The following is a 25,777-nucleotide window of genomic DNA, read 5'->3' on the forward strand; positions in this document are numbered from 1 at the left end:
TTTTTAATGTATTCTATCAAAGAACAAGATTGACTTAATTAATGCCATTCATTGACAAGATTCCCTTAATTAATGCCATTTACATGGACCAAGAGCTTCTTGCACTGATGAAAAGTTAAAGAGTTTTCTAAATTTAAGGCACGTTGAATGCAGTTATTAATAGGGTGGAAATTATTATTATTGTAATTATTATTATTATTATTAATGCAATTAATTAATTTGGTACGGTCAAACTCGAAGCACCTTGGCTTATAATATTTCAACATGAGTAACAAAGAATTGAAATACATAAAAGAAAGTTGAAGGTGATTAGGGTGGAAACTACTAATTAAGGATGTTACATTAATCTTGTTTTGGTTTGCAGTGATCAAGATCAGCCAGTTGGAGGATTTTCCGTTCTATCCATCCGATTCCTAGTCACTATCCAAATTCTTGTTCAAGTTTTGGTAAACCTTCTTCAAGTATGGTATCAGAACTCAAATTCTCTCCATTTGAGACACACCAAATAATCATGTCTTTTTTCATTTGAGTTATATGTGTTCACTTTTTAGCATTGATGGAATTATCCCGACCCATTCCAAATGCTGTCTACCGCTATGTCGTTGGGCTTATTTGCTACATCTCTGGTGTTCTCGCATGTACTTATCTAGTATTAATCAATTTCTCTACATTTGGGTAGACTATTTTATCTCTATTTACCATAAGGATATTACTCGATCCATATATTAATCCACATATTATTGAATTACTCAATGGTATATTTACCATATTATTCAACATATATGATTCAATCAAGCAATATTTCAATATCCCAAACAATCTTGAAGAAGAATCAAGCTCTCCAACTGTTAATGGCAACGTCTCAATGGAGCAAGAGGAAGGTGGTGGTGAGCAATAGGAGGTTTGATGCCGTATTCTTCCACTTTGCGTGTGTAATATATTCTTTATATTACTGTGTTTTGAAGTTTCTTGTTATACGATGTTATGCTTTGAGAAAATTTGCTAAGCTCTAGACTTTAACAAACACGTTCACAGGATTAAAATCTTTCTTTGTGACAGACAGACTTGAGATGTAAAGTTTCAAAGGATCTAAATCTTTGTTTGTCACTGATGCTTTACATATGATGCTTTACATATATGCCGTGTATGTGTGAAGTAACTGAACAAGATGAGTGTAAAGGACGTTCTAAACATTCGGTAAAAACTGATTCCGAGATCTAGTTTTTGATTGACTGACCCCCAAGGTTCCCCATATGAGCCATTGGCACACGAGCTATTCCTACCATATGAATCGACTATCTTGAAAATAAAAATAAAAATAATTCAAAACAGTTTGATTAGTTTACCATAAATTACTAACATATTTTGCTTTATACTGTAAAAGCTAATTCCAAGGGCCTTCTATAGAAACCAACTTTTAGGAGACACTTCTAATTATCACCCGAGTCTGGGAGACAAATTTTCATAGCAATTGAGCCAAATTAAACCTCCTGCCTTTCATGCGGATATATATTCTCTCTCGCTACTACAAGAACCTTAACATTTTGTCATATATATATATATAGGACTGACTCACCTTCTAAAACTCTTTGTCGATAAAGGAAAAAGAAAGTCTTGTTTTCCATAAGAAGTCTCCCTCCTTATTCCTAACATTGGTAACCCTCCTATATCTATATCTATATATAAATATATAATCTGATAGATAAGTACCTAACATAAAGTGCCTTCAAATGGACGCAAGAATGAAAATCTTCATACATAGACAACAATACAAAAGGGATAAATGGATAATGCATTCCGTCAACGAACAGGATTCACCTAATGCCATTTACATGGACCAAGAGCTTCTTGCACTGATAAAAAGGTTAAGAGTTTTCTAAATTTAGGACACGTTGAATGCAGTTGTTAATAGGGGATGTCTTCCTGATCTTCAGACAAATCCTAAATACTATCATCATCTTCCTTGTTATCTGGTGAAATTCTTAATTAGGGCCACCTGGTTATAGAACGAGCTGACAGCTGAGCAGTAAATAATCCTTATAAGGGAGAGATGTAAAAGAAGGAACTCTTGACAAAGCCTAACCCTTTAAAAAAAAAAAAAAAAGGAAATCTAAATAAATTAAGGGAGACAAAGCCTAGCCCTTGATCATCGGATTGCATGAAGTAACATAGAGGTATTTGAGACATGAAGGAAAATGAAAGAAAGAAGACAAAAGTTATGACATTTATATACGCAGGCATTTCCAAAAGTTGACAAAGAATGAGATTCAAGTAGAGGGAATGGACTTGAAAAAAAACAGGAAATTACCTGTCGAATACATATTGATGAGTCGTGACAATTTGTTCGGAATATTTATTGGGCATACACATAATTTCCGCATGATTAAACCAGAAGACTAGTGGCAGCTGGATCTATACACACTTTTCATGCTAGAGCCTGCGATCAACCATCAACAAAATTTCCAACTATATTTGATATGTATTTAAGGCAGACCCACCCAAAATAAAGTAATTCGAATATTGGCTGTGTTATAATTATCGTTGACTGCATTAAGTTCTAAGAGAGAGAGACTATACGGGAACATCTCGACAAAATTTCCAGCAACTCATGATCAGTTGTTTACATGTATGTATGTATCACGAGCATGCAGCAGCCTTTACAAAAATCGGTGGAAAGTTGAGAGAGAGAGAGAGAGGTAGCAACGAATTTGCATGAACAAAGCCAAACCAGGATCAAGCAATAACTGGACCCGAAGTGGAACTGTGGAGTTAGACGTGGGCTAGAAATAGTAGAGAATTCCCAATCTTGTACCACTGCTTTTTGGGTCTATGCCTGCTGCTGCTGCTGTAGAATGCCTGCACCCCCAGAGTTACGGTATAGAAATACATTTTCTCAGTCTAATGCTGCAACAAAAGCTTCATCTCAAACCTACAGGAACGAACAGCTTCTCTATCCTGTAAAAAAATATAGCTCCACATGATGCTAATTTCTTATTTTATTCAGTTTTTGGCACAACGCTAATTTACATACAGAAGCAAAGGCAATCTTGCTTTACCGCTAAGACAAGAAGTTGATTTTAGCTCTAATCGTTCTGCATATGAAATCAATCCAAGCTGAGGTAAATGATGCAAAACCCAAGTGCATTTAGACCAGCCTTAGCCAGCAGGTAAGAGGGCCACTACCGACCTTATCATGTGAAAGGATAAAAGTTTGAAAATAGCAAACTGCCAAGAAGTATGTAGGCTGCAGAGTACGCCCAAATCAGATATGCCCATCTCTTACGTTGTACCATTAGATTTGAGGCAAACCAATAAAGGGGAGGGCTGGCAGACAAAAAGCGTGTAGCCACCTGCCAAAAACCAAATCTTCAGAAAAGCCCTATCTTCGAATAATGGCAATCCAGCAAATTTAAAATATACTTGAAAACAGCTAATTCAAAATATACTTGAAAACAGCCAGAAGCAAAACAAAGAACTACTTTATACTTCTAATGACGAACCAGAGTGCAGCACCTCAAGTGTATGTCCAGAAGTAGATTGTTATAAGCAAGTTTTTATTAATTGAAAATAAGCAACATTTTCAAAGGATCCATACAATGGGATTGATATTCACAAAAGGTTATAAGGCAACATCACAGAAATTGTTAAGCTTCTTTCTGTAGACACCAATTCCAAAGACACCGTTCCAAGGCCTGCATTACGAAGCACTTGGAAGACAGTTGCAGAGTTTCAGTTTTTTTTGGATAGGCAAGTTTCAAGTTTATTTGGGAATACTCCATGCTTCACAAACTATAAAAAAATAAATGCAAGTTTATTTCAAAGCATCTTGTGCTTCACAGAAATAAAGAAATAAAAAGAGACATTTATTTTTCAATGTTTTCTTGAGTTATAAGTGGGCTATATCTTTGCAAAATAGTGCTCATTTTGTAGAACTCAGGTGTTTTTGTTCATTCTCATTTGTTATTCTAATAGGGGAGCATAAATCAATCAAGTTGCTCTACACCTCTATTGGGCACCCAATAGACAACCACATATAGCAGGTCAACTTTCTTGCGAGCAAAGAGATGAAACTCGGCACAGGTTATCTAGTCCTACTTCCAAACCTATGAAGCTGTAGACATAACCCCCACGGACCTCCATATGATTATCAGCAAGCAAACCCTTTACATGCTTAAAACTAAGTTGAACCAACACGAGAAAGCAACCAGTGCAAAATAAATTAGTAAGGCCGATTTATAAATGGTATAATCTTCAACAGATCAAAGAAAATAATCAAAGTTAACAGATGAATGGGTCTAACCTGCACATGCATGACAAAAAATGCTGTGGCTGCCATAAATGCCAATTGCAGAATAAATGGGAGACAAGAGACAGTCAAGTATCCCAGCTTTGCTAATGAATCATTTTCCAGTGGGAGAGCAACAGGATCCCCTCTAGTCATATGCTTCCTCTGTCTGAGATTATGATGCCCTGTTGCAAGCAATCATTGGCTGTAAATGTTGTTCATCACAATGAAAAATGAAGGATCACACCTCTAAAGAATATAGTTAGCTCATATGCCCAATTACACACCGCAAGCAGACACATGAAAGTATGGGCCACAGCATAAGCTAGAAGACATTAGAATGAGCCAAACACTAAAAATGAAAAAATACGATTACGCTTCTGGGCACTCTGTAGAAAGAGACCGAAATAAATGTCTAAAGACAGGTCCAACTGGTTATCTAGACAGTGACTTTAACTATTCATGATTTGATGTATGATATATTCCCTACAATGAAAGCATAAGTCAATCAGTGTCAAGAAACACAATTTTTTTAGTAATACCTTGAATCTTAGAAGAAGATTTACCTGGAAAGCGGGCAATACTTGATCTTTGAACTGTCTCCAGAGAGAAAAGCACAGCTGAAGAATTCTTTTCCTCAACAGAAGCTAGAAAGCCCAGTGAGAAAAAAATTTCCGGCCTTGACTTTGCATAATAGACAATAGAACAAAGTGCCAAAGACAATATTGGAGACGCAAGTAAGAAGTTTGGCAACTGTTTCAGCTGAAAATATCTCAAGAAACCTACCCCCCTGGCATCAAAAGAAACCATCAGTGTGTATAATATTTATATATATAAACTTCTCTTTTGTGTTTTATTATTTAAATAATAATAATATTACAAGAAATAACAGAAAGAGAATTTAAATATACATAGAGACGTAGTTCACTGCTGCAAGTTACATGGACTTAAAAAAATAACCATTTTTTTTTTTAATCTGAAAGCTAGAGAAGGCAATAAATTTTATGAGGCTCAGAACAGATATGAAAGAATTGATGATGCTCCGAAACAAGCATTCATTTCGAGATATTTCTGTAAAGCAAGTCTCAACAAGCAAAAGGAAAATTTTAAATCTATCACCCATCTATTTGCCTGATAGGTAAAAGAGTTTCAAGCATTACAGCTGCATAAAAAGCAATGAGGTGATTAGCAAGGTGAAAACCCATCAACACTAGAAAAAAAGATGAGCATACCAATAATGACTTTGAATATAGTTGTACAGAAGAGGTAGTCTTGCTTTGCACCAGGGCCTCATTTCATCTACGGAATGTCCTAGACATATATTGTAGTATCCATATGCTTGAAACGCAATAAACAGAGTGAAAATACATATGCAGCGCAAAGCACCGGAAATAAGGACCTGTACCGCCAACTGGAATAGAAATAAGAATTACCAAAATCACCATCTTGCCCTATGCATCAAATGAAAAAACTGAACATAGCCTTGCACAAAAAAGGGAGTAATTTCATATCAACGATCTCAGACTGTACTACTTTCTTGATAAACATAAAAGAATAAACGAAATCATCTTTGATCAATTGATTTCTTGGTCCAAAATGGTGGATGCTTTTGGCTGACAAGAACTACCCTTCCCATTTGTGATAGAGCCAAAAGAGTCTATTGAGATGCATGAACAAATAGTTTGATCAGTTTTCTTTACCTTAGTTGGTAAATGTAAAATGATTATATGCATATGTCAAGACTAGAACAGTCGATCATGTAAACTAGTTTTGTAGGAGACCGATTCAAAAAATTTGGTTGCTTGAGCCAGTATCTTATTCCACGAAAAGAAAGAATAGCCTCAACCATAAACAGAAAATATGTCAGAGAAACAACACGGTATCTCACATAAGCATGTCTTTTGACAAATACAGCATCATAAGCTTGATGTAGCGTCTGAAAACAAAAATAGCCCGCGTTAAGCACTCCGTTAGACCTGGCACAAGTAGAGAGAGCAAGCAGAAGAACAGCAATACCATTTCCACCTATGACCAGGTGGTATATCCCTCCAATAGAAAACAAGGCATACAGACTGTCTGAATATCTGTCATAACAGGAGCAAGAATAACAACTACACTTAGATTCATCATTTATTTCAAACATCGACTTCAATGGAACGGGCCAGAACATTACATCGCCGAATAAAATACCGATGCTGGATTGAAGCAAAACAAGATGGAAGCCCGCAATGCGGAGTCAGAATCCTTCAAAATAATAACTGAAAGCCTGTAAGCGTGAAAAGAGAACGAGAAAAACAAGAAGCAATTAGAGAAGGAAAAAAAACAGATATAAATGTGAAGAAACCATGCATGTAGTAGACTTTCACGGGCAGAGTACTTAATTTGAGTCTAAGCAATTCTATATCCTAATAATCCAATGAATTATACATCGACCTATATACAGAAAAATCAGACTGAATAATTTGAACTACAATTCATATATATATATATATATATATGACAAAAAAATGAAATTCTTATACGAGGAAAAAAAAGAAGAAGAGGAAACGCTTTCAAAGAAAAATATGTAAGTAAATTAAACTCACTTGTAAAAGTATATCGCCGCGAAGACAAACGTGAGGTTATTGATCACATAGCCAGACAGCCCCAGCACCGCTCTATATCCGATTAAAGGTACCAATGGCGCAAATACTGAAAGGAGAAAAAAAAAAAAAAAAAAAGAGCTTATTTTTTTAAAATGATGATAAAATAAGATCATTATCTTCGGAATGGAAGGGGAAAAGAAGTCGACGTAAAATGAAGGAAATGAAGATCACAAACCCGTGCGAGAGAGGAAGGAAATTGTGAGGGGGAGGAGAGGGAGGAAGGCGTAGGACTGCTCGTACTCGTAGCCGCAGTGGGCGATGCGGAGGAAGTAGACGGAGTCCCACACGACGCCGCGTTCGACGGCGGAGGCCACAGAGGGAAAGAGAATCGGTGGGGGATCGTGGTGGTGGGATAGGCAGGAAGGGTTGAGTGGGGCGGAGGTGTCGTAGGGGGTGAGGAGTGTGCGCCAGACGATGGTGAGAGCTAAAAGGAGAAGCCTGGAGAGGATCGACGATCGAAGGACCAGTGATTGGTGGCGCTTAGAGCCGAATGTGGGGGTGATCGTCATGTGGGGGCGGTGATCGTCATGGAAGACCAATGGACAGCCTCCCTCGAGTCCCTCTTTTTTAAAAAAAAAAAAAAAAAAAAAAAACCCACCAATGTCACCGGGCCCCTTTGTGTTGGGCGCATCCACATTTTTACGGGCTATTTGCCGCTTGTTGGGCCAGAACATTTGGGCCTTACGCTCTTTCCCTCCCGTTTGGGTGGCCTTTCCATTTGACTGCCAGGCGCGTACAACAAATTTCATCTTAAAACTATTATCTATATATTTCTTGAAATTAAGAATTATCAGAAATTTCAATTTATTCCACCTTAAATTATTTATATTTTTCAAATTCTATCATTCGTAAGATCAAACCATCCATATAAATGAAAAACTGATCACACCACATAATCTTAAAGGTCAAATTTTAATCAAATGATCAAGTTAATATATATATATATAAGTAATTTACTTAAACTTTAGATAATTTGGGTTTTAAACGAAAACAAAAATGTTAGTTTATGGCTACAAAGGAAAATTCAATTAAGAAAACATGCAAGTTGTGTGAAGTGCTCACGGTTTCTAATGCTACATTCATACTTACCATTTCAAAAATTAAATACATGTGGAGGCCCACAGCTCAAGAAATAACAAATAAGTACTGGTATTGATAAATTTCATAAAGAGTTTTTTTATTCACAAGTCGGTATGGAAGATAAATCATCTATATTATATATATGGCAATACTTGATTTGTAAGAAATTTAATTCTTAAACTTCTCTTACAAATCATATCGTTTGATTAATGGTGAGGAGGGTCTATCCTTCATTCCGGCTTGTAAATAAAAATATATATAAATTAATTATTATTATTATTAGTAGTAGGTGTGGAGATGCATTATAATTATGATCCCCATCCGCTCTTGATTACAGTGTGGCATACAATCCCTCTCCAACTTGTTTTTATGATAAATATTAAATATGGACATGTGCTCTTTTAAGATGTGAGGTCGGAAATTAAATTGCCTCCCATAAGTGTTGAGATATTGATTAGACTAAATTCACTCATTTTTCCATCATTTTTTAAATTCAATAATCTTAATTCATACTGTTAATGTCCAAAAACATCAAAGACATTGGGAAGGGGAGAATGATACATTCTCGGCCCAACTAAGGTTATTTCAGGCCTGGGCCAATGTTGTGTGGGCCCCCGACAATAGTTTGATGCGGCGGTATGGTATCGGTGCGTACATCCATGGCCATAAACAATAAATCAAAAGTAAATAGAAATGAACACGCAGATTTACGAGATTCGACACTAGACTTACATCCACGAGGTTTAGGGAGAGGATAATTCACTATAATAAACTTGTTTTAGAGTCTCTCATCCTCACTGTACACTAAATTTCGAAGGCCTCTCTTCTCGGTCCGAACTCCATCGCTAGAACCCCTCTCTTGATATTGAAGAAGCCTTCATGGAGAAGCCTTGCCCAAAAGTCCCCCCAAGTCGTATGTGTCATTGCTCCTTTATCTCTTGTTTTTCCCTTGCTTTATGTCACTTCACCCTTCCTTTATGTCCCCTTCCCTCTTTTCCTCCTGACTCTCTAACACCTTGACTTCCCTTTCTTCTCTCTGTTCCCTTTTCCTTTATCTTCCTTTGTCATCTAGTGATGGTCATTTGATGGGCTGAACCTTAAGAACCATTTTGGGCCTTGTGATATTTTACCCCCTTACACATACTCTAAATCCATATTTTATCTCTCATTTCTTTCCCTTTAAATTTAAGATTATTGCTTCCATTCAATGAGATGTTTTCTTTAGTTCCAATTTTCCAAATAATGGGCCATCAATTTTGCCCCTTTTTTGCGTCAATTTTCAATTTAACTTAACTCTAAGAATTAGCAGGGTTATTTTTATGATTTGTATTCCTAGGGCTTGACAGAAATTGCCTCTCCATGGTCGACTGTAGCCTACTCCGTGACAATCTACTCAGAGGCTTTAGATTCTTCAAGTAGGGGTTCTTCCCTCTCTCTCATTCTTCACCTAGAGCTTCCGATTCTCATAGCTTGTCAATTTGTTCTTTTTTTTTTTTGGTAGATTTGTAAGCAGATTAGATGCTCAGAGACTAGCATAAGGAAGCTAAAGACGTTTTGATCTCTCTCGGAGAGACTTTTTTAGCTTTAAACCCTCTCGAGGTGAAAGTCCTGGGTTCCTGGTCTTCTGTATCCATAAGGGGGATTTTGGATGTTGGACGCCGAAGAATAGCTTCCTCTCATAGTGGTGTATCTCTGGGTTCCTCTTCTCCATTCTAGTTGCCAGTGTGGTCTGGGTATGGTTTTTTATGGTTTTGTTTATTTTCTCTTGGTTGTATGTGAATCTATGGGATTATTTGGATTTTTTTCGCCGTCTCGTTGTTTCTAGATTGAAAAACCTATGTGGTTTGTTTTTTTTTTTCTTTCTTGTTCTGTTTTTGTTTTGCATTTTTTTTTTTTTTTGTTCCATGTGAATCTGGTTGTTGGATTTCTCTTCATTGCTATGGACTTTTTTTTGTTGTATTTGCTAGTTGCTTGGATGTGAAATTTCTTATTCATTCTTATGGGGTGCCAACTGAATGTATTTTGTTGGCCATTTGGGATGAGATGGAGCTTTTGGTTTTTTTCAATTCTAGCATGGCCCTAGACTATATGAAACTACAAATAGGGGTAGAAAGGTAAAATTTAATAACCAAGTTGCATCCTGATATTGTTAGACTTTTGGTTTTCCTAGAAAACCTTTGTCTTCCCTAAAGTGGTTCACTTCATCTAAGATGATACACTTCATCTATCAAGCATAGGTAATTGCCCTTCATAAATAAAGTGGTGACCCTTGCTATTTTGTGATGGATGGAATAATGAGGGTAGCCTAAAGGTTGTAGGAGTAATAAATGAGGGTCCCTAGTCTTGCCTATATAAAGGGGCTTGTGTTTTCCATTAGACTAACCCAAAAAAAAAGTTCTAAGGCAAAAGACTAGAAGTCCCTTCCCTGCAAAATCTCTAGTCTCTTTTGTAGATTTGAAGTTTTCCAGTTATCAAGCACAAATGGCCGGAGGTAAAAGATCCTATAGATCTTTTTTATTCATTATAGCTTTTTCTTACATTTGGTATCAGAGCGGTTGCCTTTCAGCTTTGTGTTTGAATTATTAGTATTTTTTTTTTGTTCATTTAATGGGCTTTTGAAATCTAGTTTTGTTCTTTGCATGATTAATGTTTTTTTTTTTTTTTTGTCATAATCTATATTGTGAGAGAGGAGCCGGGTCATGATTTCAATCTTTTGTGGGCTCAATTTCAAGTTCAATTCATATTGTTGGGCCTTTGGGCTAATTTACAGTTTTTTAAGGAGATGTCCAGTTGTATTTCTTTTAATAATGAAGGTAATGCCACAGCATCCTTATTATTTAAAAGAATACATATTAAAAAATAAATAAATGGAATCTCATCGTAATTAAATCATAAGTTTTAAGGATTTATCCCTACAGGGAAATCTTTAATTTTTGTGATTTAATTAGTATAAGAAAATGATTTTCGGTATTAACAGTTAAATTTATCTTCTGCCTACAGGTGTAGATAGTTTTATTTGTTAATATTTGGAATAATTTGTCTTATAAATAAAGATGAGTAAATTTATGCTGTTTTGCAACCTTTTCCCACAGGAAGGTTAAAATTTACTTGAATTCATAGCATTAAAGTTTTTCTTGGTTTTGCAGCTGTTGTACCACAATCTTTAGCTGATGGTGTTTATTTTATTCCAATACTTGAGGGTACTAATTTTTCTGACTGGAAAGATTCGGTTCAATTTACCTTGGGGTATATGGATCTTGACTATGCACTCCGTGTGGAGCAACCACCTGCTGCCACGGATACGGATGCACAGGAAGTTATTGAAAATCGCCAATGGTGGGAGCGATCTAATCGCCTAAGTCTAATGCTCATAAAGTCTTGCATGAGTAAGAGCATTAGAGATTCTATTGGTGATTGCGCTACAATTAAGGAATTAATGCAGGCAATTGAGGAACAGTTTGTTCGCTCTGACAAGGCTTTAGCTAGCACTCTTATCAGGCAATTCACTACTAAAGCTTTCGACAGTTCTAAGGGTATGCGTGCATACATTACAGAAATGAGAGATATTGTTTCTCAACTTAAGGGCTTAAAGATAGAGATATCTGAGCCATTCTTGGTCCATTTCATCCTTGACTCATTGCCATCTGAGTATGGACCTTTCAAGATCTCTTATAACACACATAAGGAAAACTGGTCAGTTACGGATCTTCTGACCATGTGTGTGCAAGAAGAGGAAAGGATGAAGCATGATCGACCTGAAAGTGCAAATATGGTCGTGAATGATAAAGTTAAGACCGAGAAGGGCCAAAGTGGACCTCAAAAGAAAAGGAAGCATAACGTGCCATCAAAATCCAATGGATCTAATGGCAAAAAGGTGACCTGCTTCTTTTGCAAGAAAGAGGGACATGTAAAGAAGAGTTGCATCAAGTATAAAGAGTGGCTTGAAAAGAAAGGTAGCTCTATATCTCTTGTGTGTCATGAATCTTTTTTCATTGATGCTCCTAAAAATTCATGGTGGATTGACTCTGGTTCTTCAATTCATATTGTGAATACATTGCAGGGTTTTCTCACCAGAAGGAAACCAACAACAAGTGAACTTTGGGTTTTCACCGGAAATAAAGGGCGTTCACAAGTTGTTGCAGTTGGAGTTTTTAGAGTGATTCTCAAATCGGGACATGTTTTGGATTTAAATAATGTTTTTTATATTCCAGAATTTTGTAGAAATTTAATTTCTGTTTCCAAACTTGTTATCAAAGGATACAGTTTCCTTTTTGAAAATGTTATGACTGTTTTAAAGAATAAAATTCCTGTTGGTTCTGGAACTTTAGTTGATAACCTTTTTAAATTAGATATTCATCCCGATTTTGAAGAGAATTATCTCTCTTGCATTCAGTTGGCATTAAGAGAAACCTTTTGAATGAAAAATCTTCTCTATTATGGCATAAGAGATTGGGACACATCTCTATAGAGAGGATGAGACGGTTAGTAAAAGAAGGGGTCCTACAGGATCTTGATTTTACTGACTTCAAGAATTGTGTGGACTGCATAAAGGGCAAGCAGACCATCAATAATTCTAAAGGTTCAAGAAGGAGCTCAAGTGTTCTTGAGATTATACACACAGATATATGTGGACCATTTTCTACCCCTTGCCTGAATGGTCAGAGATATTTTATCTCATTTATTGACGACTATTCTAGGTATATGTATCTTTATCTTCTGAATGAGAAGGCTCAAACACTAGATGTTTTCAAAGCCTATAAAGCAGAAGTAGAGAATCAAAGTGAAAAGAAAATCAAGATTGTAAGATCTGATAGAGGAGGGGAATATTATGGTAGGTACACAGAACATGGACAAATTAAGGGTCCATTTGCAAATTTCCTTCAGGAAGAAGGCATTGTTGCCCAATATTCAATGCCTGGTACACCATCACAAAATGGTGTTGCAGAAAGAAGGAATCGTACGCTAATGGATATGGTAAGGAGCATGATTAGTAAATCTAATATGCAATTTTCCTTGTGGAGTGAAGCTCTTAAAACTGCAGTGTATATATTGAATAGGGTTCCATCCAAATCTGTCTCTAAGACACCTTTCGAGTTGTGGAAAGGGTGGAAACCTAGTTTAAATCATATACACATATGGGGTTGTCCTGCTGAAGTTAGGATTTATAATCCTAATATAAAGAAGTTAGATCCAAGGACAACTAGCGGTTTCTTTATTGGGTATTCAAATAACTCCAAAGGATATAGATTTTATTGTCCCAATAATAGCCATCGAATTGTTGAATCTAAAAATGCAAAATTTCTTGAGGATGTTGAACCTAGTGGGAGTGTGAATCCTCAAGAGGTCACTTTTGAGGAAACACCTGAACATGCTACTTTGCCTTCTTTTGGAGAAAGAATGGTTGTCTTAAGGCAAAATAGATCGCAAGATCATGTAATGACACCAATTCAAGTACAACATGTTCCCGTAAATGAGGTTCAATCTGAAATTATTCCGCATTTACAGTCTGAGCCAATTGAGTCATCTCCAAATGATGAAGTAATGGCTCTAAGAAGATCCTCAAGAATACGTAGGTATGCTATTCCAGATGATTACATTGTATACCTAACTGAGTCTGATTTTGACATTGGACTTCCGGAAGACCCAATTACGTTTTCACAAGCCATGAGTGGAGATAAATCTACATTTTGGTTGGATGCCATGAAAAATGAGTTAGAATCCATTTATAAGAACCAAGTCTGGGATCTCGTCGAATTACCAGAAGGGGCGGCAACAGTTGGCTGCAAATGGGTTTTTAAAACCAAACGAGATTCTTCTGGTAATGTCGAACGATATAAGGCTAGACTTGTCGCTAAAGGATTCACTCAGAAGGAAGGCATTGATTATCATGAAACCTTCTCTCCGGTCTCTAAGAAGGATTCGTTGAGGATAATCATGGCTTTAGTAGCTCATTTTGATTTAGAGTTACATCAAATGGATGTGAAAACGGCTTTTCTTAATGGGGATCTTGATGAAGTGGTATACATGAAACAACCTGAAGGTTTCAGTAACGACAGTCAGAAAGTATGTAAATTGAAGAAGTCTCTTTATGGACTAAAACAAGCTTCCCGTCAATGGTATTTAAAGTTTCACAAGATTATTATCTCATACGGTTTTATCGAGAATCTTGTTGATCAATGTATATACTTTAAAGTCAGTGGGAGCAAATACATTTTCTTAGTCCTATATGTAGACGATATTCTTCTTGCAAGCAGTGATTTGGGATTGTTACATGAGACTAAACAATTTCTCTCCCAAAACTTTGAAATGAAGGATATGGGTGAAGCCTCTTATGTTATTGGCATAGAGATTCACAGAGACAGGAAACAAAGAGTCTTAAGACTGTCTCAAAAGGCCTACATTGAAAAAGTTTTACAGAGATTCGGTATGAAAGATTGTAAAGCCTCTGTAGCTCCCATAATCAAAGGTGATAAATTTCATAAAGGACAATCACCTGAAAATGCATTGGAACAAGAGCAGATGAAAAGTGTACCTTATGCATCTGCAGTGGGTAGCTTGATGTATGCTCAAGTTTGTACCCGTCCAGACATATGTCTAGCAGTTGGATTATTGGGTCGCTATCAAAGTAACCCAGGACTTCAACATTGGATAGCTGCAAAGAAGGTGATGCGGTATTTGCAAGGAACCAAGAATTACATGCTAACCTACAGGCATACAGAAAATTTACAAGTGGTTGGCTATTCAGATTCGGATTTTGCCGGTTGTGTAGACACCAGAAAGTCTACTTCTGGATATATCTTTCTTCTTGCTGAAGGAGCTATATCTTGGAAGAGTACGAAGCAATCTATAGTTGCTACGTCTACTATGGAGGCAGAATTCATTGCGTGCTATGAAGCAACGACACAAGCCATATGGTTGAAGAATTTTATTTCTGGTCTTAAAATTGTCGATTCCATTCAAAGACCAATAAAGATTTTTTGTGATAATACCGCTGCAGTGTTCTTCTCAAAGAACAATAAGAGCAGAAACAGAAGCAAGCATATTGACATAAAGTATTTAAGTGTGAGAGAGAGCATCAAATATAATGTGGTGTATATTGAGCACACCAATACAGACTTGATGTTAGCTGATCCAATGACCAAAGGTTTACCGGTAAAACAGTTTCAAGGTCATGTGGATCGTATGGGCCTAACTAAAGTGTAATCTCTCATGTTACTATATAGAATAAAGTTGAATTCAGTTTTAGTTTTGCGCATAAAGTAAAGAATTCGTCATATCCATTGGGTGATTAAGTTGGACCCGAATGACTTTTAATAGTTGTTCATAAAGTATTTTTAAGGGATACTATGTATTGTGACACATGGAAGGGAAATGTTCACTATAAAGAGCAATACCACCATGGTTCGTATATAGGATACCTTAACAGAATTAAGGGCATTATTTGGGCCATTTCAGTTTTACCTATTAAGTGAACCAAGTGGGAGAATGTTAGACTTTTGGTTTTCCTAGAAAACCTTTGTCTTCCCTAAAGTGGTTCACTTCATCTAAGATGATACACTTCATCTATCAAGCATAGGTAATTGCCCTTCATAAATAAAGTGGTGACCCTTGCTATTTTGTGATGGATGGAATAATGAGGGTAGCCTAAAGGTTGTAGGAGTAATAAATGAGGGTCCCTAGTCTTGCCTATATAAAGGGGCTTGTGTTTTCCATTAGACTAACCCAAAAAAAAAGTTCTAAGGCAAAAGACTAGAAGTCCCTTCCCTGCAAAATCTCTAGTCTCTTTTGTAGATTTGAAGTTTTCCAGTTATCAAGCACAAATGGCCGGAGGTAAAAGATCCTATAGATCTTTTTATTCATTATAGCTTTTTCTTACAGATATGAGTTTCTTATGCATAGAAAACTTAGATACTACCAACAAGGTTTATTTATTTCTAAATTACAAGCAGTCTAGGTCATAAATGAAACAATGTTGTACATACGGGAAGTGGGGAGTGGGGAACAACTGGCTTCCGCACACGGCACACCTTCTCCTCCTACGTTTTATTTATTTATTTTTTAAATAAAGCGGTATCTTCTACAATAGAAAGTGAAATGTGATGATAGCACCGAAAAGAAAGACAAGCAATTTATTCTTTAAAAGTGCCATGATTTCTCGCTCCTAGTCGTAGTCTCCCTTCAAATACAAGAGAATTGATGCACAGATGATAGAAAAGATTAGAATAATTCTACTTATCATTTTTATGCATCATATGTATTTTATTTATGTTTATTTTTATAATAAATAAATGATGTATGGATGATAAATAGAACAATTTAATTAATTTAATAAGAAATAAAATAAAATAAAATAAATAAAGTGTGTAGTGTAGGATAATGAGTAGCATCCTTCAAAAGATTAATCTCACAAAATGATTTAGTTTCATGTGATCCGTTAGATTTATTTTATAATAAAAATTAACTTTACAATATGTCGAACAACACCAATATACATTAGTTTTGTATGATTATTTTTGTATAATTTTTTTGCGACTAAAGTGTCTATATAAAGACATATCTAGGGATAACCTCATCTCATGCATTTTTTCTACAATTTTCTCGATGGTACTTTTTTTTTTTTTTTTCCCTTTTTATCATCATCAAATTTGCTTCTTTGGCCTCCTAAAACTTTATGCTAACTACACTTCTTGTTAGGGGGTTTTTTCCCCCGAGCCAAAGGCCTAGAGCCTGAGCACAATACCATGAGGGGACCAACCCGACCGAACAATCTACCAGCTTTAGAGCAGAGGTCAAAGACTGTTGTGGGGCTACATTGAGGTTGAGCAGCGTGAGGAGGGTGGTTTCTACGACAGGGTGGTTGAAAGTTTCGCGTGGGATTGATAGTAAGGCTATAACACGGTGATTTAGAAAGGGGCACTACTTTTTCGCGTGGGTGGCAGTGGTGTCAATTCTAAAAGTGGAAAGCTCTGTCGTGGCAGCTTCGTGGCGGAGGTTCTTGAAAGGGGCAACGTGCATGGAAGTAAAGCTAAAATGGAGGTATGTGACGTATGAATTTGCCTAAACTTGGTGGATGTTTGGGAGTGGGGGGACTACCAACTAATGCGGTATCAATGCCAAGTGTGTAGTCAAAACTTGGCTTTTTTATATAATTAAATAGATTTTGGGCTAAAGGGGTGCCCATTGAACGTGCAACTAGGAATAGGCAAAAAACTTTGGCAACTCTGACTTTGACAAAGTCGAAAAAGTCATAATTTGGAATCAGAATAGTATTCAGTGTGAAAAAAGTAGTCGGAGTTGGAGCCGATATAGGCTCCAAACTCTAAATATCGACTCAAAATCCGACTCCAACTAATTTATTTTTTAAATAAGAAAATTGTAAAACAACATTGTTTTACATCTAATAGTGGCCCACAATACTGAAGTACTATTGAACAAATCAACATCATTCCATTTCAAGTGGAACAATGTCATTTTAGTCTAGAATGGGGTCCAAAACATGGGCCCTTAGCCCTCACTTTCTTGAAACTCTTCTCTCCTCTCCATTTCTTTAAATTTTCTCTATGCTGTGAGTCGTGATGTCATCTTCTTCTAGCCTCATCGTGGAAAGTGCTCTCCAATGTGACGTAAGCCCTTCTCTTCTCTATGTACATCTCTGTCACCTTATTAAGGGCATATTTTTATTTGATCACTTGATTTTAAATCTGTCTACATTTTCACAGTTTATTTATTTTTAGTGTTTGAATATTTGGGAATTGGGGACAAGTTTACCTCCCTCTTTCTTAAATTGCTCTGTGTCTTCATTGGCTTATATATAAATATATATCTCTAAAATTGGCTTGTACTTATTACTTAGGCCTGTGCAAAAACCGTGATAGCCTGACCCGCCCGATAGACCGATCCAGCCCACACAATAAATTAGGGTTAAAATTAGATGCGGGTTGGACGGGTTGTCTATTGGACGAAAGCCACGAAATCGTAGAACCCGTCCCACACTCTTTCTGCCTTTCTTCCTGCAAGAGAAAAAACCTACTCTCTCTCTCTCTCTCTCTCTCTCTCTCTCTCTCTCTCCATATGATCGATACTCCAAGATCGTATTCCTTCTCGCCCATACTCCCCTCTTGATTTTCTCTGGATTTGAAGACAATATCGACTTGATTTGAGCTTCAAAAGCGTTACTTTTGATGGTACTCTTGCTAGCAAGAATGACGGAAGTGGGATCTCAAGGTATGCCAGGTTAGTGGTCTTGCATTAACGGAAGCTCATTGTAAATCACAACATATTAATGCTTCACGTTATTAGCGTTTCTTCTTCTTCTTTTTGTCTCTGCTATGGTCGGTCATGCAAGGCGTGGCACATGTTTGGATGTGGTAAAACTCTTGTCTCTTAATTGACCTCTAATTTTGGGCTATTTTGATTTCATCTTCTCCTTGATTCTCATCCCCAAACGCATGCTTCCCATAAAAACTACATAATTTATGTATTATTCATTTGTTTGCCAAATATGGCAAAACATATTTGTTTAAGTTTCGGGGCAGATATGCACCTTCCTAGGACCAGTATGAAAATCCTTTGAAGAGGGGATTTTCCTTATTTGGTTCAGTGATTGATTCAATCTGATAAATTTTTTGGATTTTCCTATTCTCGGAAGGTCCAACTGTGCGTGCATGATTTTCTCCTAACCTTCCTTTGTATTCATTCTTTGTTTTGTTTTGTTTCCATAACAGTAGCACCTATGTACAGACCCATTCTAATGGGTGATATACACCATGTAATTATATATATAAGAAATAGAATACTTATTGAATGGTTTGCTTCCAGGTGTTGAATGATTCCTTATTTTGTTTTTCTCAAATGTTCCAAAAACAGGAGAGGCATTGAAGTTTCAACGTCAATGAAGATGGTGGAGAATCTGAGATGGGGCTAGATAAGATCAATAACTTGCTGGGAGTCTGGAACATGTTATAGATCAAAGTTTTTCTCAATTGTTGATCATATTCTCTTACTTCATAATGGGCCTATATACAAGTTCAAGCTATCGCATCAAGATCTTGTAAGTATTAGTGACATGATCGATGGATTCTTCATCTATCAAGGTGCTCTATAAGGAGTTGGTTCTTGAAATTTGGCAATCGCAATGCTACCATATGCCTTCTTGTTTATTTTCAAGCCAAAATTTGAATTCATTTGGAGTTAGTTAATTGTTTTCTAAAACCTCCATTATGTTTAAAATCTTCATGAGCTTGAAGAGCCTTGATTTGGTCTTGTTGTCATGGGGCAAAATCTAGCCCTTAACATTGCTGAAACTGAAGTCACTCCCCCCCCCCCCCCCCCCCTTGATTTGGTCTTGTTGTCATGGGGCAAAATCTAGCCCTTAACATTGCTGAGAATGAAGTCACTTCCCCCCCCCCCCCTCCTTTTACCTTCGCTTCTTGTCATGGTTTATAAAAATAAAATGAAATAAAAAAATAATAATCTAACCCCGAATGTTTTCAGATTCGGGTCATTTTCTTCTAGAGGGTTGGCCAGGTTGAATCAGGTCGGGTCCAAAAGCCCGAGTTGTACTTCATTACCTTGGTTTTATCATCTTTTCATATTAGCTCGATATAAATTTTACTTAAGCATTTGGTTATCTGCATTTAAGGCTAAAATCATTTGCAAAATAAGGACGTATGGCTAGAAAATCATCTCAATTTTGAAACCACGCCTCATACATTACCAGAATAAATGTATCTCAAACAAACAACATCAGTATATTAAAAGCAAATTATTGTAACAATGTGTCTTACCTCACATGAGTAGAATAAACCATTACTAACGTAGTTACAAAAACACACACAAACAAGGAAGTAGCCCTTGCATTATTATGTATAGAATAAGGCATCAAACCTCCCGTTGCTCACTGCCACCTTCCTCTTGCTCCATTGAGATGTTGTCGTTAACAGTTGGAGAGTTTGATTCTGCTTCAAGGTTGTTTGGGATATTGAAATATTGCTAGATTGAATCATATATATTGAATAATATAGTAGATATACCATTGAATAATTCAATAATATATAGATTAATATATGGATCGAGTAATATCCTTACGGTAAATAGAGATAAAATAGCTCACCCGAAGGTAGAGAAGATGATCAATACTAAACAAGTACATGTAAGAACACCAAAGATGTAGCAAATAAGCCCAACGACATGGCGATAAATAGCATTTGGAATGGGTCGGGATAATTCCATCAATGCTAGGAAGTGTACACATATAACCCCAATGAAAAAAGATATGATTATTTGATGTGTCTCAAATGGAGAGGAGCCTGAGTTCAGATACCGTACTTAAAGAAGATTTACCAAAACTTGAATGAGAATTTGGATGGTGACTAGGAATCGGATTGATAGACAGGAGAATCCAAGATTCAGGTGCAAATATTTGGATTAATGCAAAAAGGTTGTAGATATATTATTATATCCTATACTATAATTGATGGTAATGGTCTCAATTCAAAATAGAGTTGTAAAGAAAATATAAAACTAGAGTTGTCTCTATTATTATTATTATTAATGCAATTAATTAATTTGTTATGGTCAAACTCAAAGCACCTAGGCTTATAATATTTCAACGAGTAACAAAGAAATCGAAATACTTAAAAGAAAGTTGAAGGTGATTAGGATGGAAACTACTAATTAAGGACACTACATTAATCTTGTTTTGGTTTGCAATGATTAAGATAAGCCAGTTGGAGGATTCTTCGGTCTATCCATCCGATTTCTAGTCACCATCCAAATTCTCATTCAAGTTTTGGTAAACCTTCTTCAAGTACAGTATCAGAACTCAGGCTTCTTTCCATTTGAAACACACCAAATAATCATGTCTTTTTTTATTGGAATTATATGTGTTCACTTCCTAGCATTGATGGAATTATCCCGACCCATTCCAAATGCTATCTACCACCATGTTGCTAGGCTTATTTGCTACATCTCGGGTTTTCTTGCATGTACTTGTCTAGTATTGATCATCGTCACTACCTTTGGATGAGCTATTTTATCTCTATTTACCATAAGGATATTACTCGATCCATATATTAATCTACATATTATTAAATTACTCAATGGTATATCTACCATAGTACTCAATATATATGATTCAATCCAGCAATATTTCAATATCCCAAACAATACCTACTGCTGTAGAATGCCTGCACCCCCAGAGTTACAGTATAGAAATACATTTTCTCAGTCTAATGCTGCAACAAAAGCTTCATCTCAAACCTACAGGGACGAACAGCTTCTCTATCCTGTAAAAATATAAAGCTCCACATGATGCTAATTTTTTATTTTATTCAGTTTTTGGCACAATGCTAATTTACATTCAGAATCAAAGGCAATCTTGCTTTACCGCTAAGACAATAAGTTGATTTTAGCACTTATCGTTCTGCATATGAAAACAATCCAAGCTGAGGTAAATGATGCAAACCCACGTGCATTTAGACCAGCTCTTAGGTAAGAGGGCCACGACCGACCTTATCATATGAAAGGATAAAAGTTTGAAAATAGAAAACTGCCAAGAAGTATGTAGGCTGCAGAATATGCCCAAATCAGATATGCCCATCTCTTCAGAAAAACCCTATCTTCGAATAATGGCAATCCAGCAAATTTAAAATATACTTGAAAACAGCTAGAAGCAAAACAAAGAACTACTTTATACTTCTAATGACGAACAAGAGTGCAGCACCTCAAGTGTATGTCCAGAAGTAGATTGTTATAAGCAAGTTTTTATTAATTGAAAATAAGCAACATTTTCAAAGAATCCATACAATGGGATTGTTATTCACAAAAGATTATAAGGCAACATCACCGAAATGGTTAAGCTTCTTTTCGAAGACACAAATTAAAAGATTTTATTTTATTTATTTTATTTTTATTTTTTATTTTTAATAATAGACACCGATTAAAAGATTGTAGTTCCAAGGCCTGCATTACAAAGCACTTGGAAGGCAGTTGCAGAGCTTCAGTTTTTTTTTTGATAGGCAAGTTTCAAGTTTATTTGGGAATACTCCATGCTTCACAAACTATAAACAAATAAATGCAAGTTAATTTGAAAGCATCTTGTGCTTCACAGAAATAAAGAAATAAAAAGAGACATTTATTTGGCAATGTTTTCTTGAGTTATAAGTGGGATATATATTTGCAAAATGGTGCTCAATTTTGTAGAACTCAGGTGTTTTTGTTCATTCTCTTTTGTTATTCTAATAGGGGAGCATAAATCGATCAAGTGGCTGTACACCTCTATTGGGCACCCAATAGACAACCACATATAGCAGGTCAACTTTCTTGTGGGCAAAGAGATGAAACTCGGCACAGGTTATCTAGTCCTACTTCCAAACCTATGAAGCTGTAGACATAACACCCACGGACCTCCATATGATTATCAGCAAGCATACCCTATAAATGCTCAAAACTAAGTTGAACCAACACGAGAAAGCAACCAGTGCAAAATAAATTAGTAAGGCCGATTTATAAACGGTATAATCTTCAACAGATCAAAGAAAATAATCAAAGTTAACAGATGAATGAGTCTAACCTGCACATGCATGACAAAAAATGCTGTGGCTGCCATAAATGCCAATTGCAGAATAAATGGGAGACAAGAGACAGTCAAGTATCCCAGCTTTGCTAATGAATCATTTTCCAGTGGGAGAGCAACAGGATCCCCTCTAGTCATATGCTTCCTCTGTCTGAGATTGTGATGCCCTGTTGCAAGCAATCATTGGCTGTAAATGTTGTTCATCATAATGAAAAATGAAGGATCACACCTCTGAAGAATATAGTTAGCTCATGTGCCCAATTACACACCGCAAGCAGACACAAGAAAGTATGGGCCACAGTATAAGGTAGAAGAATTAGAATGAGCCAAACACTAAAAATGAAAAAATATGGGTACGCTTCTGGGCACTCTGTAGAAAGAGACCAAAATAAATGTCTAAAGAAAGGTCCAACTGGTTATCTAGACAGTGACTTTAACTATTCATGATTTGATGTATGATATATTCCCTACAATTAAAGCGTAACTAATCAGTGTCAAGAAACACAATTTTTTTAGTAATACCTTGAATCTTAGAAGAAGATTTATCTGGAAAGCAGGCAATACTTGATCTTTGAACTGTCTCCAGAGAGAAAAGCACAGCTGAAGAATTCTTTTCCTCAACAGAAGCTAGAAAGCCCAGCGAGAAAAAAATTTCAGGCCTTGACTTTGCATAATAGACAATCGAACAAAGTGCCAAAGACAATATAGGAGATGCAAGTAAGAAGTTTGGCAGCTGTTTCAGCTGAAAATATCTCAAGAATCCTACCCCCCTGGCATCAAAAGAAACCATCAGTGTGTATGATATTTATATATATAAAAGTCTTGTTTGTGTTTTATTATTTAAATAATAATATTACAAGAAATAACAGAAAGAGAATTTAAATATGCATAGAGACGTAGTTCACTGCAGCAAGTTACATGGACTTAAAAATATAACCATTTTTTTTTTTCCTGAAAGCTAGAGAAGGCAATAAATTTTATGAGGCTCAGAGCAGATATGAAAGAATTGATGATGGTCCCAGTGAAACAAGCATTCATTTCGAGATACTTCTGTAAAGCAAGTCTCAACAAGCAAAAGGAAAATTTTAAATCTATCACCCATCTATCTGCATGATAGGTAAAAGCGTTTCAAGCATTACAGCTGCATAAAAAGCAATGAGGCGATTAGCAAGGTGAAAACCCATCAACACTAGAAAAAAAGATGAGCATACCAATAATGACTTTGAATATAGTTGTACAGAAGAGGTAGTCTTGCTTTGCACCAGGGCCTCATTTCATTAATGGAATGTCCTAGACATATATTGTAGTATCCATATGCTTGAAATGCAATAAACAGAGTGAAAATACATATGCAGCGCAAAGCACCGGAAATAAGGACCTGTACTGCCAACTGGAATAGAAATAAGAATTACCAAAATCACCATCTTGGCCTATGCATCAATGAAAAACTGAACATAGCCTTGCACAAAAAAGGGACTAATTTCAAATCAACGATCTCAGACTGTAATACTTTCTTGATAAACATAAAGATTAAACCAAATAACCTTTGATCAATTGATTTCTTGGTCTAAACTGGTGGATGCTTTTGGCTGACAAGAACTACCCTTTCCATTTGTGATAGAGCCAAAAGAGTCTATTGAGATGCATGAACAAATAGTTTTATGAGTTTTCTTTAGACCTTAGTTGGTAAATGTAAAATGATTATATGCATATGTCAAGACTAGAACAGTCGAACATGCAAACTTGTTTTGCAGGAGATCGATTCAAAAAATATGCTTGCTCGAGCCAGTATCTTATTCCACGAAAAGAAAGAATAGCCTCAACCATAAACAGAAAATATATGTCAGAGAAACAACACAGTATCTCACATAAGCATGTTTTTTGACAAATACAGTATCATAAGCTCGATGTAGCGTCTGAAAACAAAAATAGCCCGCGCTAAGCTCTCCGTTAGACCTGGCACAAGTAGAGAGAGCAAGCAGAAGAACAGCAATACTATTTCCACCTGTGACCAGGTGGTATATCCCTCCAATAGAAAACAAGGCATACAGACTCTCTGAATATCTGTCATAACAGGAGCAAGAATAACAACTACACTTAGATTCATCATTTATTTCAAACATCGACTTCAATAAAATGGGCCAGAACATTACATCGCCAAATAAAATACCGATGCTGGATTGAAGCAACACAAGATGCAAGCCCGCAATGCGGAGTCAGAATCCTTCAAAATAATAACTGAAAGCCTGTAAGTGTGAAAAGAGAACGAGAAAAACAACAAGCAATTAGAGGAGGGAAAAAAAACAGAATAAATGTGAAGAAACCATGCATGTAGTAGACTTTCACGGGCAGAGTACTTAATTTGAGTCTAAGCAATTGTATATCCTAATAATCCAATGAATTATACATCAACCTATATAAAGTAAAATCAGACGGAATAATTTGAACTACAATTCATATATATATATGGGAAAAAAAAATGAAATTCTTATACGAGGAAAAAGAAGAAGAAGAAGAAACGCATTCAAAGAAAAAAATGTAAGTAAATTAAACTCACTTGTAAAAGTATATCGCCGCGAAGACAAACCCGTGCGAGAGAGGAAGGAAACTGTGAGGGGGAGGAGAGGGAGGAAGGGGTAGGACTGCTTGTACTCGTAGCTGCAGTGGGTGATGCTGAGTAAGTAGACGGAGTCCCACACGACGCCGCGTTCGACGGCGGAGGCCACAGAGGGAAAGAGAATCGGTGGGGGATCGTGGTGGTGGGCGAGACAGGAAGGGTTGATTGTGGCGGAGGTGTCGTAGGGGGTGAGGAGTGTGCGCCAGACGATGGTGAGAGCTAAAAGAATGTAACACTGGAGGTAAATGGCGCCGGAGGCTACCAGGGGGTCAAAGATGATTTTAGGGCTAAGTTAAGGGAACACGACAGAAGCACTTCGGGACTTAGAAGTGAAGAGAGATGGAACTAAGTCAAGGAAAAAGGGGTCAGACGTGGGCCGGGTCAGCACTTGGGCCACACTAAGGATTGAGCTTTTTATCTTTATGTTATAGTGTTGTTTTATCTCTAATTTCCAAAGAATGGACTTCGTTCCGGTAGTGTAAGGGCTGGAAGCCTAGCAGTTAAGTCTTTTCTTTTATGCTTGTTATTTCCTTTAGGTACCCGAGGGTTGACTGTAGTATTTCTCAATTCTGTTA

The 25,777-nt window shown here is 36.5% G+C and overlaps 1 protein-coding gene, 1 long non-coding RNA gene and 1 pseudogene across 8 annotated transcripts; 1 reads left to right on the forward strand and 2 right to left on the reverse strand.

Moving 5' to 3' along the window:
• Nucleotides 1-2,281: 2,281 nt before the first annotated feature.
• On the reverse strand, nucleotides 2,282-7,469 carry LOC122292280 (GPI mannosyltransferase 2-like). 7 transcript variants are annotated; one of them, XR_006236882.1, is made up of 10 exons: nucleotides 7,106-7,468; nucleotides 6,871-6,976; nucleotides 6,459-6,551; nucleotides 6,174-6,369; nucleotides 5,518-5,696; nucleotides 4,828-5,075; nucleotides 4,301-4,470; nucleotides 3,188-3,350; nucleotides 3,032-3,092; nucleotides 2,282-2,955 (listed from the first exon to the last, which is right to left on the reverse strand). XR_006236882.1 is itself a non-coding variant. In XM_043100532.1 (10 exons), exons 1-8 carry the CDS (start codon nucleotides 7,437-7,439, stop codon nucleotides 3,192-3,194), a joined length of 1,485 nt encoding a protein of 494 aa, XP_042956466.1. In that variant the 5' UTR covers nucleotides 7,440-7,468; the 3' UTR covers nucleotides 2,282-2,955; nucleotides 3,057-3,092; nucleotides 3,188-3,191. The 7 variants fall into 7 exon arrangements, 4 of the variants coding, with proteins under 4 accessions (XP_042956466.1, XP_042956467.1, XP_042956468.1 ...); XM_043100532.1 differs by having other exon boundaries at nucleotides 3,057-3,092; XR_006236881.1 differs by having other exon boundaries at nucleotides 3,032-3,350.
• Nucleotides 7,470-17,743: 10,274 nt separating this feature from the next.
• LOC122292287 lies at nucleotides 17,744-19,267 on the forward strand. The gene is made up of 2 exons (XR_006236893.1): nucleotides 17,744-18,243; nucleotides 18,877-19,267. It is a non-coding gene; the product is annotated as an uncharacterized LOC122292287 (long non-coding RNA).
• A 433-nt stretch (nucleotides 19,268-19,700) lies between these two features.
• On the reverse strand, nucleotides 19,701-25,494 carry LOC122292283 (annotated as a pseudogene).
• Between the last annotated feature and the right edge of the window lie 283 nt (nucleotides 25,495-25,777).

Source organism: Carya illinoinensis, chromosome 13 (assembly GCF_018687715.1).
Source record: "Carya illinoinensis cultivar Pawnee chromosome 13, C.illinoinensisPawnee_v1, whole genome shotgun sequence".
Lineage (NCBI taxonomy): Eukaryota > Viridiplantae > Streptophyta > Magnoliopsida > Fagales > Juglandaceae > Carya > Carya illinoinensis.